The 16,497-nt window shown below is 39.1% G+C and overlaps 1 protein-coding gene across 1 annotated transcript in view; it reads left to right on the top strand.

Annotated features, from left to right (window-relative positions):
* Window positions 1-2,735: 2,735 nt before the first annotated feature.
* The window catches only part of LOC127646285 (A-kinase anchor protein 13-like), a 69,240-nt gene continuing 55,478 nt past the window's right edge, over window positions 2,736-16,497 (top strand). Inside the window, exons 1-2 of the mRNA XM_052129812.1 lie at window positions 2,736-2,878; window positions 13,514-13,580. Coding sequence (XP_051985772.1) covers window positions 2,804-2,878; window positions 13,514-13,580 — 142 coding nt within the window. The 5' untranslated portion in view covers window positions 2,736-2,803. The remainder of the gene's footprint in view (window positions 2,879-13,513; window positions 13,581-16,497) is intronic.

Here is a 16,497-nt window from a genome sequence, read left to right as displayed (position 1 = left end):
GGACGTGGGTGGGAGTGTTTGGGCCGTCTGTGGGTGTATACACACAAACTGTGGGTGTAATCTGGAAGGCCGATACAATCACTGTTAATACTAGCCATTATTTGTTTGTCAGCAGATCAAAGTTATAAATAATACTTAAATTCTATATAATTTAATGGAGCCCACGTTCAAGTCCTGACGAGACCCACATTTTCCATGAGTGTAAATGGAGCGTGTCACTGTCATAGAAATATGCCTGGCATTCAACAAGTATGCAGTTTAATGCACAAAAAAAGTCCATATTTCTATTCTTCTGATTGATTGCATACAGTCCATTTACACTACCAACTTCTTATGTATGTGCTGTCTTTTTATTAAATCGCTGGTGCTTGACTGGGACTGGACTATATAATTGGAAGCTGACTGGGTCCTATATATTATCGGTCTACTCTAAAGGTCTTCTCACATAAAACAACTGACCTTTGGTTATTGTAAGCAGTTGGTATTCTGTCTGTGAGGTCACAGAAACACTAGATGTGGTAGCAGTAACCTGTGAAGTCAAGGAGCAATGTGGAATTGTTTACATTGAACAAGCTCAAATCAGAGGGATGGAAGATAGAGTAGAAATAGCTGGCAACCATATGGGAATATGCACATGTGTGTATGTGTGGTATGTTTTTGTGTTTTAAGTGCATTTAAAAGTGAGATACTGTAAGAGGGAGTACTGGTAAAATGTGCCTTTGTGTCTGAAAGCTAGAGCACAAAGCCAACTTTCAAAGCTTTCAAAGTTTTAATGTGTAGACAGATCTAGTAGCAATGTCTTTAAAAGTAGTATACAAGGGGCCAGTGTATTCACTCACCAGGTGTTGTCAAGCTCTAAAAAGGACAGAAATGTATGGCAAATGTTAAGCTTACACTAAAATGTCATAAAAAAATGTGACAAAGATGAGCTGAATTAATGTACAAATAATCTGTTTTAATCTGTTTCAATATTTTACAAAATATTACACATCACTATCGCACTATTTGTTGAGGTAACAAAATACACTTGTTTTATACATGAAAATGTCTATAGAAGACAATGGATGCACGGCCCATAGAGCTCCAATAAAGCCGTGGGTACAGGTAAAGCCATCTGTGGCAGATACCTGTACCATGCGATTCAATGCCGCAAAATATTGATGCTCAGTGGTGCTCAAAAGATTGATGCTCCTTTTATTTCAACCACAAGTACTGAGGGCCTTTTCATCCAAATTACAGTATATCCAGTCCAGTCCTGGCAACACAAAACCACCATTACTGCTTACAGATTTCACCCCTGGAGATCACGAGTACATGGAAGAAATCACGAGTAGGTGTTGCTCTGACTCGTTTCCTTTAGACATTGTGTGTATCGTTTGTGTTGTATATATATATATATAACACTGAAAGTCTTTGACAATGTTTCAGTGATGTCAGTCACAAAAGCATGAGGGCTGTTATCAGTGTCCCATTGGACAGGCTTTCCTGCTGGAACTGAACTCATAGGTTTGATTCAGAGAAAGAAAGAGAATTGAGACACAGACCGAAGAAAATGGCTGTAGCTTTTGAACTCTGGAACTTAAAAAAAATGTATATTCTTGTTTTGTAATTTAAGGACATATTTCTTTAAAGGGTGTACCAAACTTTCAGAAATATGCTTTGGTAAAACTCAGGGGCTTTTTGAGTATAATTTGATTATTTTCACAAAGGCAAGAACATTAATTGGTTCCCAATCTGGGTGAAACCTAACAGAGCTGAAAGAGCTAAAGTTAGTAATATCCATTAGTTAGTAACCATCTTTTAAAATACTGTGTGTGATTGTTGGAGTGGTGGTGTAGTGGTCTAAGCACATAACTGGTAATCTGGTAATCAGAAGGACGCTGGTTCGAGCCCCACAGCCACCACCATTGTGTCCTTGAGCAAGGCACTTAACTCCAGGTTGCTCCAGGGGGATTGTCCCTGTAATAAGTGCACTGTAAGTCACTTTGGATAAAAGCGTCTGCCAAATGCATAAATGTAAAATGTAAATGATTGTCGCTTTCCCATACAAAATGATGTCACAACCTTTAGGATGAAAGAATGGGCTTGTTTAGTTAAAGGGAAAGACAAAAGATTGAAAAATGATATTGAGGACACAGGAAGATAATACATTTAGTTTATAGCATATTGATAGGAGAAAGGTGAAAAAAAGGAAATGCCTGGATTATTTCTTAACAAATCGCAAGTTTTTCATTTTAGGAGTTACTTTATTTAGCACCAGTGGCATGGCAACATCACCAAATGGCAACATCTGCTCAAACCAAAATAGTGATTTTATTAATTTTTCATTTTTTTATTCAACCCTATGTTCACTTAATAGTTTTAAAGATAGAAATCCTATTTGTTAATTCTCTTTTAACACATTGTTAAAAGATAATTAAATAATAGGATTACCATCTATACAATTATAAGTTTCATATATTATCCAAAATATTAAAATGTAAATGGGGACAGGAAAATGTGAGAAAGAGTGTCCGAGTGTGTGGACCGGGGCAGCAGGCACTCTGAAAGAGGAAAAGAGACCGTTTGCATTTGTGAATGTGTGTGTGTATGTGTGTGAGCGAGAGAGAGAGAGAGAGAGAGAGAGAAGGGAGTGGGGGATGAGCGAGCGAGGGAAAGGGGCCGGCCCATCACACAGATGTGAAAGATTAGGAGTGTCTCATTTTTCCAAATGCTTCAGCCGGGGAGACTGTGCCTGTCAGGACCTCATGTGGGACATAAGCAACACTCAGTGTCACCGTTTCTTTTTACGTGTGTTGGAAAGATGTACGAACGACACAGGCGGAGGTATAGTTTGTGTGCTAAAGGGGAGAGAAATATGGATGTAGTTTTGATCAAGGTAAGGTAATTCAATGTTAAGGTTTGATCATTGAATTGCATTGAGCTTGTATGTTAGAAACTAGATATACACGACACTAGGTTGGAAACAATTTTTAATAACTTTTAGTCATAGACAAATATTATAATGCTTGACAGATCAGTAGTCGAGTAGATCAGTAGTTGCACTTTCAAATATGAATAATGTTTTAATGCTTGTAACGAAAGTTTTATAAAGTTTTACCATCTGTCAATAGAGATGTCCAGAGGGATATTCTGTTGCTCAAAGGTTGCGTTTTCATAGCTCAGGATATTTAAATGAGTTCTCAGTTATGCATAATTTAAGTAATAGATATTTCTCCAAATATAATAGTGAAAGTCAAAATAGACACAAATAAGACAGTTGTTTGCATACTGGAATATTATAGAGCTATAAAATGAATGTTGATTTAATAGCTCATATAAGACGTTTTTCATATCAGAATCACTGATGGTAAGAATTTGAGCTTATTTATTAGGAGACAAAACTGTTAAACATGAGACATGCACAACAAGTTCTCCTTTTAGTACCATTTATTATTTTAGCTATTTAGGAGAAACAATTGAGGAATATACCATTTGTGATTTTTCTTTCCAATGAGTTTCATACACAAACATACTTCAGTATATACTTGATTATAAGAGGTGTGTTATCATAGGAGTCAGAAGTTGTTCTTCTGACAACTTACAAGTTTTTTTTAATTGGAAAAAAAATAAAAAATAAATAAATGTTTCTGCAAAATATCATTAGTCAGTTTTATGGTTTCAAGTACCTGCAGTCAGTTCTTCATTCGTTGAATTCAAACAGTGTTTTTATATGTTGCTTATTTGCTGCATTAAAAGAAGATCCGTAGTTCTATTGTTCAGACAACAGAATGACATGCACGCATCATGTCATGCAGACTGAAAGAGCGAGTGCACGTGTGTATGTGTACAAGGTGGGGTTTGTTTTAAAATGTTTAATGTGGATCAGCAGTCAAATACCCTAGAGCTCTGTTCTGCCAGTTTGATAATGTAATGAATGAATGAGATATGATATAATCCATCTTTACAAATGTTTGTACAGATGTCACCTCACCCCAAACCACATGGAAAAACTGACAGATTTCTATTGGATCTGGAGTGAATCCTTCAGCTCGCAACGATCTTTAACAATCTGCATTTTGTCTTAATGTTTAATATCCTAAATTGGGTCTTTTAGACTATGATCTGTCCTGTAAAAGACAGGTTTGGCTCAACTGAGCTTAGATGCTGAGTAAAATATTGCAGATACAAAATCCACACTAAAACCAATGTAAGGGGGTTCCACTCCATACTCCTCCCGGCGTTACCTCAGGCCGGGGTGTCACCGGTATGACATACACCCCCCCCCCCCCCCCTTTCCCTGGGGAAGGGCGTGCTTTGCGCCCTGTCAGGTCATCCCCGCCTTCCTCGACCTGGGAGGAGACAGGAGGGGAAAACAACAACAAAAAAACTAAATAGGCGAGGGAAAAGGCCAACACGGTGCGAAAGAGAGAGAGAGAGGAGAGAGAGAAAAAGCTCACTCACCAGTTCTCTGATGTACCATCGCGTGGTCCTCGAACACTCCTCCACACACTCCGGCGGACAACAGCCGCTCCTCTCTAGGCGAACCGGAGTCAAACCTCCGACCCCCAGCTGACAGAACGCACCTCCGCTTTTCTGGCGGCAAGTGGGGACACTCCTCCACCCCTGGCAGTGGCCCTACCGCTCCAGGCGGTCGGGAAGTTGCTTCCCTCCTCGCCTCGTGGACAGCGGTCTTCCCTCGACCCCTCCACATCTCTGGGGACGGCAGGGCACTCCTCCACCCCCGGCAGCGGCTCCCTCACTCCAGGCGGTCGGGGAATCCAGTCCCCACTCGCCCAACGGACGGCGGCCATTCCCCGCATCCGGGCGGTCGGGCTACTCTGTCACCCGGCAGATGGCAGCGGCGCTCCCCTGGGTGGACTGCAGTGTCGAGGACTCTGCGACGGGCATTCCTCCTCCTTCCCGGGTTTCAGCACCACTGAAAGGAGGTTAAGATGGGCAAGGAGGAGGCAAGAACCGGCTTGTCAATATAGATCATAATTGAATGAAAACTTAAACCAAAACACACAAACATAAACACACATGACGGATATGCCTGTAATTTTCTCTCTCTCGAACCGTCGTCATTGGCCGCCTTTATCCCTCGCGTGCCCCATCAGGCCAATTGGGGACCGGACGTGCGACATTCCAGCCCGGTCCCGCCCCCTCCGCTCCACAACCAAGTAGCCTTTTTTTTCAGCTTCAGTTTTACCATAAGTAACCGAACGTTTGCTGTTGTAGGGCAGACACGTTCAACGTTATTGCCTTCATGCTTTATTGTATCTCAAATATGAATATGTACTCTCGCATTGCAATTCATGGTGCCTTTTCCTCATTTGAATTTGGAGGAATTTTAATGTCTGTGGTAAAAGTTATGTCCCATTCACACATACAACTTTTTATCACTGGAGGTCACCAAGTCTCCTTGCATTCCTACTCGACTGCTGTATCAGGTCCTCAGCATCGTGTTGATGCTCATTTGCACAACGTTAAGCTGGACTTAACTTTGTTGCATTTGCAACAGTCACTGTTGCTCATGACACCAGAATTTGCCAGCTTAAATCGCTTTGATCACTTTGTCTCAGCAAGTCACTGTATGTGTGAGTCACAATGAGGCACTGATTCAATTCAATTGTACCAACATATTTAAAGTCAGCGTGAAATAAAAAATAGCCCTATTTACGTTCTAGACTGATCTCACTTTGAATTCTGTGACAGGAGGTCAAAAGTTCTTCAGCTGAAATTGGTCTGTACTTACCGAAATTCTAAATAATGGATACCAAGAAGTAAAGTCCTGTCCTTATTTTGACTATCCTGTTACACTCATAAACATGTCACATTTCAGAAGTAAATTGGGATGCAAATGCTGTTTCATGTTGACTTAATCTAGTACATTTCATTCAGTCAGTACATGTCTTTAGATGGTTTTGAGAGCGTTCCATTCTTTAATGACTCTTTAAGGCTGAATGGCTGTTGGGTTGGAGCACTGCCTCTGGGAAAGCTCAGCTACAATGTTTTGACTGTAAATGGAGTGTGTGTTTGTGCACGCATGTGGAGGTCAAGAACTGTGCTAGTCGAAGAGGTGGATCAATTTGGTGACAGTCTTGGAGCCGCTTCTCAAATCCTAATGGATTCCTTTGGACCTCAGCCAGGAGAGAATGATGGAAATGGGCTCTCGTCCAAGTGAATTCATAGTGCTGTACTGCAGCTAAATATTATCTTTGCATCTTTACAATCAGAACAAACCAGCGTTTTGGAACTTTGCACAGTTTTGAGACAAAACTTGGGAACAACTGTACAGTGGTCCCATTAACGTCCCACTAACTGATTGACATGTTCTTATTGGCCATAAATTGTATCCCAAAGCAGATGCTTTTGTCTTCAAACTTTTGTTCCGTCTGCATGCATCATGAACCTGTGTGTCCAGCCTGTGCATTTTAAACAAGATGTGTTTTTATTGGGTACACTTTTGAATACTCTGCGTTCAACAGAGTCTGCTGGCACTGCCTTTTTGGTTTCTTCCCTGGCTCCACAAATATGCAGTGAAAACGGCAGCGGTGCCAGATTCTGGAACATTGGGACATGTTTGGCTCTATGCAGAGCTTGGTGTTGCGATCTGTGTTTGGGCCTGTCTTAAAGAGAATGGCTCGGAACAGCTGGGTTTTTTGGAACATGGTAGGTTGATATGATAGCATGTGATTTTGGGGTTGACATGCTACCATGTAATTGCTTTTTAATCTCTTTTATTGGATCGTTTGAGTGTAGAATTACAGGGAATGGGGAAGGAGAGAGGGAGAATGGGATCAGTTCATGTCACAGGCCTCAATCCTGTGTAAGGCTGCAACAACTAATTGATCAAATCTATTATTATCAATTATGGAAATAATAGACAACAAATGTAATTATCGATTTGTTGGATAAAGGCCATGAGCACGGAGAAGCTCCATCAGTGACTTCACTTTACAGCCATGTGAAAAATGTGTTGCATGATGAAACTCATTTGAAAAACAAGTTGAGCAGAAAAAAACGTCACAAGATGTGCAGCACACGAGATCACTTTATAAACACTTTAATCATAATAAGCATACAGTTTAATGTGGAGCGGTTGCTGCATCAGTTGTGTTGACAGCGTGATTGTGCTCTTTAATGCACTAAAGAGTTGTTTCTCTCCAGCACATGACTTACATTTTACTGCTATTTTCTGTTTTATAATGCATGTATCATGATATGAATTCAAAACCATGCACATACTTCCATGTATTTCGCAAGACTGTTTTACCACATGCAAGTCTCTGTTAAACTTCACTGAACAAGCATGTGCATAGTTCAGAAAAATGTAATCAGTGACAATACTTTTTTAAAACCAACAATATTCATTTAAAATCTTTAAAATGTATGTAATCATTGACAGTGTACAAGCATATGTATCTAACATAATTATGATTTTTTCAGTTGGACAGATTTATAAATGTTTCTATTCAGGTGTCACCATTGCCCTCGGCTGGGCCAATTTTTTTGTCCCACTCCATCCTGATTGATAATTTTACTCTTTAATAAACAGTACTTTTTGTTCTACAAAGTTTTACAGGTTATGAAAGGAACTGTTTTTCATATGTACTAAAAGTAGTAGTAATAATAATATTAATAATAATAAATAAAGCTGCAAGCAGCGATGACATACCCAAGCACAACTGGTCCATTTCCAGCTGGTGGTTTTCGGAAAACAATGCAAGGTGGACACATGCATTTGGCATTTGACATTAATCTAAACAATTTTAAAGCAATTTGAATAAATATAAGAGGACTATTTTAAAGTCTGTTGTAAGAGCCACACTTCCTGCTGCCAGGTGGTGGTGCTATGACCGTGACCCAAAATAGTCAAATCCATGTGATTAGCCCCCAAGTCTAAACATACATCTCAATTTTGATATTAATTACACATTGCACACAGAAGACATGAGACACTTCCTATTTGCAATTTTTTGCCAGTAATTTAATACCTTGCTGTGGCAACACCATTCGATATATCAATATCTGTTTGTAATTTAGCATCTTTAATGTCTTGGTATAATATTGTCTAAATGTGGTGACAGTTTGATGAGTCATCTAGGAGGAGTATTTAAAAGTTCATAGACAGCAATATTAAAAAAATATAAAATGGCCTACTTCCTGTTGGGCAGCGCTCTGTATCGCCCCCTTGAAAATGGGCTTGTAAGGGGAGCTCTGTAGCACCCCAATTTATACCTACAGCCACCAGAATTAGTACATATATTGTTTTCATAAAGCCAAACAACATTCATACTAACAGTCCTTAGCTCCACCCAACAGGAAGTCAGCCATTTTGGATTTTCTGAAAATAACAGGCTCTGAACTTCACAATTCTCCCCCTAGGGGATTCATGTGACTGGCACCAAATTTGTGCAACATCACACCAAGTGTCTTATATCTTCTGTGTGCATTGTTTGATTTTGATGAAAATTCAGCTGTATGTTTGGTATTGAGGGCTAATCACATTGATGCAGCTATTATGGGTCACGGTCATAGAGCCACCAACTGGCAGCAGCACATATGGCACTTTTACCAGACTTTGAAATAGCCCTCTTTTTTTAACATGAATGGTTTTAAAATGCTTTAGATGCTTTAAATGCTTTAAAATGTCAAGACACTGCTGATGTAAATTAGTAAAATGATATTTGATATCTTAAATATTGTTGCCATGGCAACATATTCATTGTTATTATTCCTTTCTTCCTATATTAGGGTGTTTTTGAGACACTTGGCATGCTTAAAATTTCATGAAATCGGCCATTAGGGCTGGGCAAAAGGTGCAGGGGGGAGCATGCAGAGGGGGCTCAGTAGCGCCCCCTGTAAAATGGTAATTTAAGACGGCTTCTGTAGCACCCCCATTTTCACCTACAGTCGCCAAACTTGGTACACATATAGTTCTTACCAAGACGTTCTTACCAAGACTTACCATCTTACTTTCATAATTATAGTCATTAGCTCCGCCTCCATCATGCATTTTGGATGATCTGAAAACCTAAAGCTCTAAACTTTTAAAATACTGCTTCTAGGGGATTCATGGGACAGGCATCAAATTTGTGCAACATCATGCAAAGACATTGTAGTTGCTAAAATGCGAACAGATTTTTTATATTTTGAATGTGTCGCCATGACGAAGCAATACATTTATGACTAAAAATGTGAAGCTGGTAGTTCCTTATATCTTCTGTGTGCATTGTATGATTTTTATGAAAATTCAGCAGTATGTTTTGTAATTGGGGCTGATCACATTAACGTGGCTACTATGAATCACAGTCATAGCACCGCCAACTGGCAGCAGGAAGTATGGCACTTTTAACAGACTTTGAAAAAGCCCTCATGTTACCAAGTTTGGTGACTGTAGGTGAAAATGGGGGTGTTACAGAGGCCGTCTTACATGCCCATTTTAAAGGTGGCACTACAGAGCCCTTATCCTGTGTCACCTGCATGAGCACCATGCCTTAACTTGTCAAGAGCATCTGTGATAACTGCTGCGCATTGGCTCCAACCTGTTTTGTTATGTACCAATTGAAGTAGTTTCCATAAAGACATATATAACATATAATGTGTCATGGAAAATAAATAATAGAAAGGTATATTTACTACCAACACAGATGCAAAAATGCTAATAAAATGTAATATGTCTAGCTGAACCTCATATGAAAATATTAAATGTAGTTTTTAAAGTATAAATAATCAAATTTAGTAATGAAACCAAGTCATCCTGTCCCATTTAAAATGTGTCAATATTTAAAACAGATCAATATTTAAGTCAATTTTAATTCCTGAGGCTGACTGAGCAGGGAGCAGGATTTATAGTAAAATTGGACATAAATATTGATCGTCTTCTCACCCACACCTGTTATATAACTTCTGGAGACATGGATTTAACCACTGGAGTTATATTAATTACTTTTATGCTGACTTTATGAGCTTCAAAATGCTGCCACCCATTCACTTGCATTGTATGGCCCAAAAGAGCTGATACATTCTTCTAAAATCTTAATTTGTGTTCTGCTAAAGAAAGAGAGTCACACATCTGGGATGGCATTAGGGTGAGTAAATGATGAGAGATTTTTCATTTGTGGGTGAACTATTCCTTTAATACTAATTATAACTACAATGTGGTCATAAGTACAACATTGAATATTACAGTGCAGATTTACAGACTTTAAGATGATGATGAGCACACATAAGAGCCTTTACAATTTAATAGAGTAAGAATATTAGCTACATTTATAAAAAATATAAAATATTAGAAGAATTCAGTTATGGTTACATTCTTTTATTTAGAAGGATGATATAATGACAAATTAAATATATCTTATTTATGTTTCAATGGCTGTTGTTGCGACTGGAAGTACCTGTAAGTTTACCCTGCGAGGGACATCCCCGGAAGCAAGGAACACAGAAGTGTGAAAAAGGCCTATCCATCCAAAGAAACGTCCTGTACACTGTTCATAAATAAACATTCAGTCAAACCCTTTGTAATACGATACCCGTACGCCTCATTTACCGTTCTACCACTGTGATTGTACTAGTCACATACACACAAATACAGGTTTTTTCAACCATTCTGAGTTTTCATCATCTCTCACCGGCTAATCTTTTTATCATCAGAGATGCCGTGGCAGTTCATTTGTGATATCATCACACATTATGGTGGGAATCTCTATGAATAACCCAACGTGTGTGTGTCTAACCTCTCCGTATTGGCAGGGCCTTTGCTCGAGACAACAGAAAGCAGTGTCCTCCATGCATACTGCCTTCCCAGGGGCACACAGTGGCTGCTAAGTGCCTCGGCATGGACCTTATCAATAGAGCGTGGTGTATTGTTCATTTCTTTAAAACTGTGCATGGCCACTTGTTTTTTGACAAGCTCAGAGGTTGTAAGCGTAATTAGTCCCTGGTCAGGATGGAAAGTGAACTGCTCCTGAACTTCACGTGCCAGAGGACAAATCAGAAGTACGTTGGCACTTGCGTTTCTTCCTAGCTCTTTTCTCTTGCATTCACTTCCTCACCGGTTTCCTTTGTTTACTGTCTTTGTCCTCTAGCCAATCTTGATTCACCTGTGTGACCCAGTGACAAAGTGTAGTTGGGTTTAGCAAAGTCTGACCACTCTCAGCCATCTTTGGAACGCTTACAAGAGGCTATTTCCAGTCATGCCAGTGTAGCTCCTATCTACTTGAATGTTGAAAGACCAAAATCTAAAAAATGGTTGGTCAAGATTACTATCAAAGAACATATTTCAAATCAGCAATAAAATGTTATAATATTGGAGTCATAAATTGTTCTTCTTTACCTCATATTACGCTATAATTACGCAATTTTCCCAGCTTGTATAGCTAATGCGCATGCACATTAGTGAGTTGATTGACAGGTGATATCTGTATCTAAAAGATGATTGGCTCTTTTACGTGTAAGGTGGGACTTCCTTTTTGCATCTGTTGACCATTGGGTGCTAGAGCTCCTTGGTTGGGCATTCCAATTTCTCCCATTCATTTGAATAGTAGTGGCCTGTCTGCTAAATAATCTCTGGTTATAACAAAGGCGAAAGAGCTTTTCAGTGTGTTTTCCAGACAGGTGATACAGACTTTACTACAGACTTTCTATTGTGGCAGCTATGTATAGGTTGCTGTTCACTAGCAGTGCTGCCCGTAACATGAGATCTGTGTAAACATTTGCAATAGAGTGCATGCATTCACCCTTTCAGTCCAACAGATCAAAAGATGACATATAGTTGACAACCAAGCATGACATTATTTGTCTATTTATTAATGCCTACTACTATATGCTTGACTACTACAGTATAATTTAGACTGAAACAGGACTTCATTAGAGGAAGTATAATAGAAGCATAAGATTTCCAAATACCCCCAAAACATTTCTATATTTTTTTTAAATATCTTTCTCGTTTCCAAGCTTAATATGCAGACACAACTATCAGTAAGCCATTCATATTACAAATTACAAAAATTGTAAACACTGTGGCTCTTTAGCACTTTTAAAACACTGCTCTGTTTGTTTGAGAATCCAGACCAGGGGTGCGTTTATTGTTCAACAACATAACTCACTGTGTAACCACCATAGTTAGATGCATCATTGGAGAAATTGACTAGCTAGTCATCACTGTTTCCTGAAACTGTAGTAACTATGTCACACATCCATCGTCCGAACTATATTGGTTCAACAATATACAGTAGAGCTGTCATTAATGACGGTACGCAGAGTTATAAATTAAAATTATAATAGCTAATTTACACGTACACTAGAAAGGCGTTTAATATGGGACACCTTCTGAAGGCACGAAAGTGGCGTGCACTGTGTAATGCGACAGATGCATTGCACTGCAATAGTGGGGTATCCCTCTACATCAGACTCCGACGTTCCCGACTCACTTGAGCACATACGCACATGCGCTCTATTGGTGCTAATGGTTTCTACGATCTAGGCTTATGATGCTTTTGGTATATGCAGCCCTACAGTCAGTATGCAAACTGAATGCAGTCAGTAAAAAGGTACTGTGCAGGTATATTTTTGTCCCTTGAGGAACTAACCATATAAATATACCTTTAAATGTACATTTTCTGATATATTTTTTCTCAAATTTTTCTCGCCTGAAAAAGATAATTCTGATCGAAACGTTGCTGTGATTGATGGCTGGACTGGGAAGAGAAATCGGCCCGGGATTTTACATGGCAACTGGCCCAAATGTTGTTGAGCGGGTGTCCGCTGTCCTTTTATGCATATCGCGTCGGCGTTTTGTGGTCCGTTTTGCATAACACAACGGCTCATTTTAGCTTATCGCGGCCCATTCAGCACGTTTCGCAGCTGAACCACCGGCCCGCTCGGTTCTCCCGATGGCCATTCCGCCCCTGTGTCGGCCCACTGGGAAAATTCCTGGTATGCTAGATTACCAGTCCAGCCCTGGTCCCATGATGGACAATCTTTTTGACAAAAAATGCTGTTTTTCCTCTATGTCCTTGCAACACAATATTCCCATTGAAATCAGTGGATTTGTTACTTTCTATATTGCAGCATAAACATGAGTGTGGATGAGCCCTAAAGGTGTTTAGGTTAGTTTGTTAGTATGTCTGGTTTATGGTAACCATCTAAGTATTGAATCTTGATTGCTGTAGCCAACGTTGTCCATCCTGCTTCAGTGAAGTGGTGTGTGGTCTATAGCAGCTGTTATGGGGGGGTCCACAAACCACGGACTGTACTCGGTCCTCAAATATGCTATAGTCCTTCACCATATGTGTAAGCAAAGCTGCTTCCTTTGTTTCATATACATTTGTAAACAAATCTCAGCTTCATTGACTAGAGCCAATCATGTTCGGCAAAGAAAGAAAATGTAAATTTGCCCCAGCTTCAAACAGTTACATTTTGATGATGCGTAATCTGACCTTTGGATGACACACATATAAAACATATAATCTAACTTTCCAATTAGACAACATCACATACCATATCTTCCTCTTTCTGTCTCCAGGTCCACAGAGACAAAGACACACTGTGTTCCAATGTTTCCCACAAGAGACACAGCCTAGCGTCCACAGGTAAGAAAATATTTCCTTGACATGCTATTGTATCATTGTGTTAATTTTTTAAAGCAGTGCAAATATTGTCCTATTAGGTATTAATATTACCTCATGTGTGCATATGGAATTATACAACTGGCAAAGCTTTGAGAAACTCTTTATTTCTAATGACCATTAAATGTTCATGATACAATGAGTGGATTTGTAGAAGTAATTAAACCTCGCAGATAATTTTAAATTAGATTGTTTGGTTTGACATTAGTCTAAAAATATTGCTGTTATAGGGGCCACATTCTACATTTTGTTGCATATTTGCAAGTCCACTTTCTGTATAAGAAATGTTCCAAAACCTAGTGAGCTGTTTTTAACTAGATAGCCTCTCCTAATATCTTAAGAATATGCACCCTCCATTTGTCCTTCGGGTCATTATTGCCTTTTCCAGCAGTCAAAATGGTCCCACTTTGCAAGTCCATTGCAACAAATCCTTTCCTTCCCACTAATAGCAAAGTGTTACAGAGGTTTAGAAAAGGGTTGTTACATCTATTTCTGCCATCCGATGCTTTAAGAGAAAATAACGTCCATTACGTCTTTTATCATTGGGGGGCCTTAACATAAAATCATGTTAGTAAACATATTTACTAATATATTACTTGTTCAAAATGATGTGTGGACATGTGTATGTTTGCGCAAACCCCGGTTAGTGGGAAAGATGCAATACCCAGTGAAACAAGTGGGGGAGCTAGAGAACACTATGGGGCAAGGGACTAAATTTGAGAAATTTTGAAATATTTTTAGGTCAGAATTGATTCATAGATGTTACAAAAAACGACTTAAAGCTGCAGAACATCCCAAAAATAATAAGGTAAAAGGTCAACTGGTTCTTCCCACACGGGTCAAAATTGACTGTTAAGACAATAGTTATTCTTCTTAAACTGTTACATAGTCTTGATAGTCTTGACAAAGTCACAACGTTTGGTTCTGGTAACAAAACTATTTGGTATTTATAACATATTATTTACCTGTTCCGGGTCAAAAATGACCTAAAGACAATTTGAAGGTTAAAGCATCATAGACAGTCCCCCGGACATGAAGGCTGTTTCAAAAGACAGGCAGCAACACTAATGGCACTTTCCCACTGGACGTTAAGGTTCGACTTGCCTCAACTCTACTTGCTTTACTTTTCTGAGCATGCATTTCCTTTGCAGTTTAGTGCCACCTCAACTTGGGTGGGATTACAGGCTGATCGTCATAGTTCCGCCGCCTCTACTGCCGTGACATCATCTTAAACATGACACAAACTGACCAAAACAATAACCCAACCGCTAGCTGTTAGCTACTAGCTCATTGTGCTGCATAAAGCAGTTTTTGCATGGTGTTTTTACACAAGTGTAACAGTTAAATTGGCCTGGTTGTTTTAGAAGCAAGCTTCCAGTAGCTGGTCAACTAAATAAAGTGAAGCTTTCAAACAGAGTATAGAGTTAACATAACAAAACATACCATCCTCCATCATGGATCAACCAGGGCAGGGCACTCTCCCTCCCATTGCTCGCCGGTTTAGATATGCCACTTTGACTACTTTTCTGTAGTCACGTTTAAGTATTTTTTACTTTTCCCTACACTGTTGGTAGGTCCGGTGATAGCCGTGTGTGGCCAACAGCTGAGACACTTCCTGAGAGACTTTTTCGTTTCGCTCATCACTAACGAGTTGACCGTCTGCACCTCGTTTATTGACCACGGTGTGGTTTTTTTCACAATTCGAAAGTCGCGTGAACAAATTATACTGTTATCGCTGTTGCTAACTTTAAAACTAGCGGGTTGATGTTGCGTGTCGGAAATCCAGTGACGCTGGTAGTGACAATTCTCCTTGACCAATCAGTGATCTGTAGGATTTAGACGTCACATTTTGTATCGGTTTGGCTCGCTTGGAACCTGAAAAAAGTATCAGGCCCACAGTGGAAAACCCCAAAAAAGTGAGTAGAGTCGAGTTAAGTCGAGTTGTACCGTGCAGTGGAAAATCCCCATTAACTGCCCTCTAAGCTTCCGTTCACAACGAATTCTGTTTTGCATCCATCTGTTTTATTTTGTAAACATGTGCTACACAGATATCTTTTACTGTAGCGCCACTGTTTTTAGATTACTTGTCATCTTAAATATAACTTTTTGTGTTAAAATTACTCGAGACACCTGCTGTTCTATTCATTGTGCTGTGTTTTGCTTTTTGAGTAGGTGCCTTGTTTTATCTAAATTATAAGGCTGCATTACATGTGTCCTTCATGGAGGCAATCCCAGAATACATTGCAACAAGCTAAGATGCCGGAGTTGCGAATAATGACTATGAATGTATTTCATTTAGTACTGAAAAGCATCAACAAAAATTATTCAATATAATAAAAAAATTGCTATTTTACACAATATTTGTACAATCAAATCAAATCAAATCACTTTATTGTCACACTACCATGTACACAAGTGCAACAGTAGGTGAAAGTCTTGTGTGCAGTTCCGAGCAACATAGCAGTCATGACAGTGACGAGACATATACCAATTACAATAAACAACATATTTACACAACACAATTTACATATCAAATGTACACATAATTACACATAGAATAAAAAACTAAAAACTAAAGAGTATATAAAAATGCTGTGTTATTGTGTTACCCAGTATTTGTTTATTCTTATTAGAATATTGCGTCGTTAGCATCTTACTATATTGTAATCAATAGAGCACAATAGTGCCCGCCCACTTTTTTAGCCATCTTTTGTTCTGAAAGTAGCTGATTTATGGTTTCAACTGGAGTATATACTGGAGATCACGGTAGGTCTTTAATGGTTTAAAGTTATCATAAAAATGTTATTTTAAAAAAAATACATAAAAAAGAATGGGAATTTTACTTTCGGAACCCGACTTTTGCGCTCTGTTTTCGGGTCTA

The sequence above is a fragment of the Xyrauchen texanus genome, chromosome 1, assembly GCF_025860055.1.
Source record: "Xyrauchen texanus isolate HMW12.3.18 chromosome 1, RBS_HiC_50CHRs, whole genome shotgun sequence".
NCBI classification, from domain to species: Eukaryota; Metazoa; Chordata; class Actinopteri; order Cypriniformes; family Catostomidae; genus Xyrauchen; species Xyrauchen texanus.
This window is presented reverse-complemented; position numbering and strand designations above follow the sequence as displayed.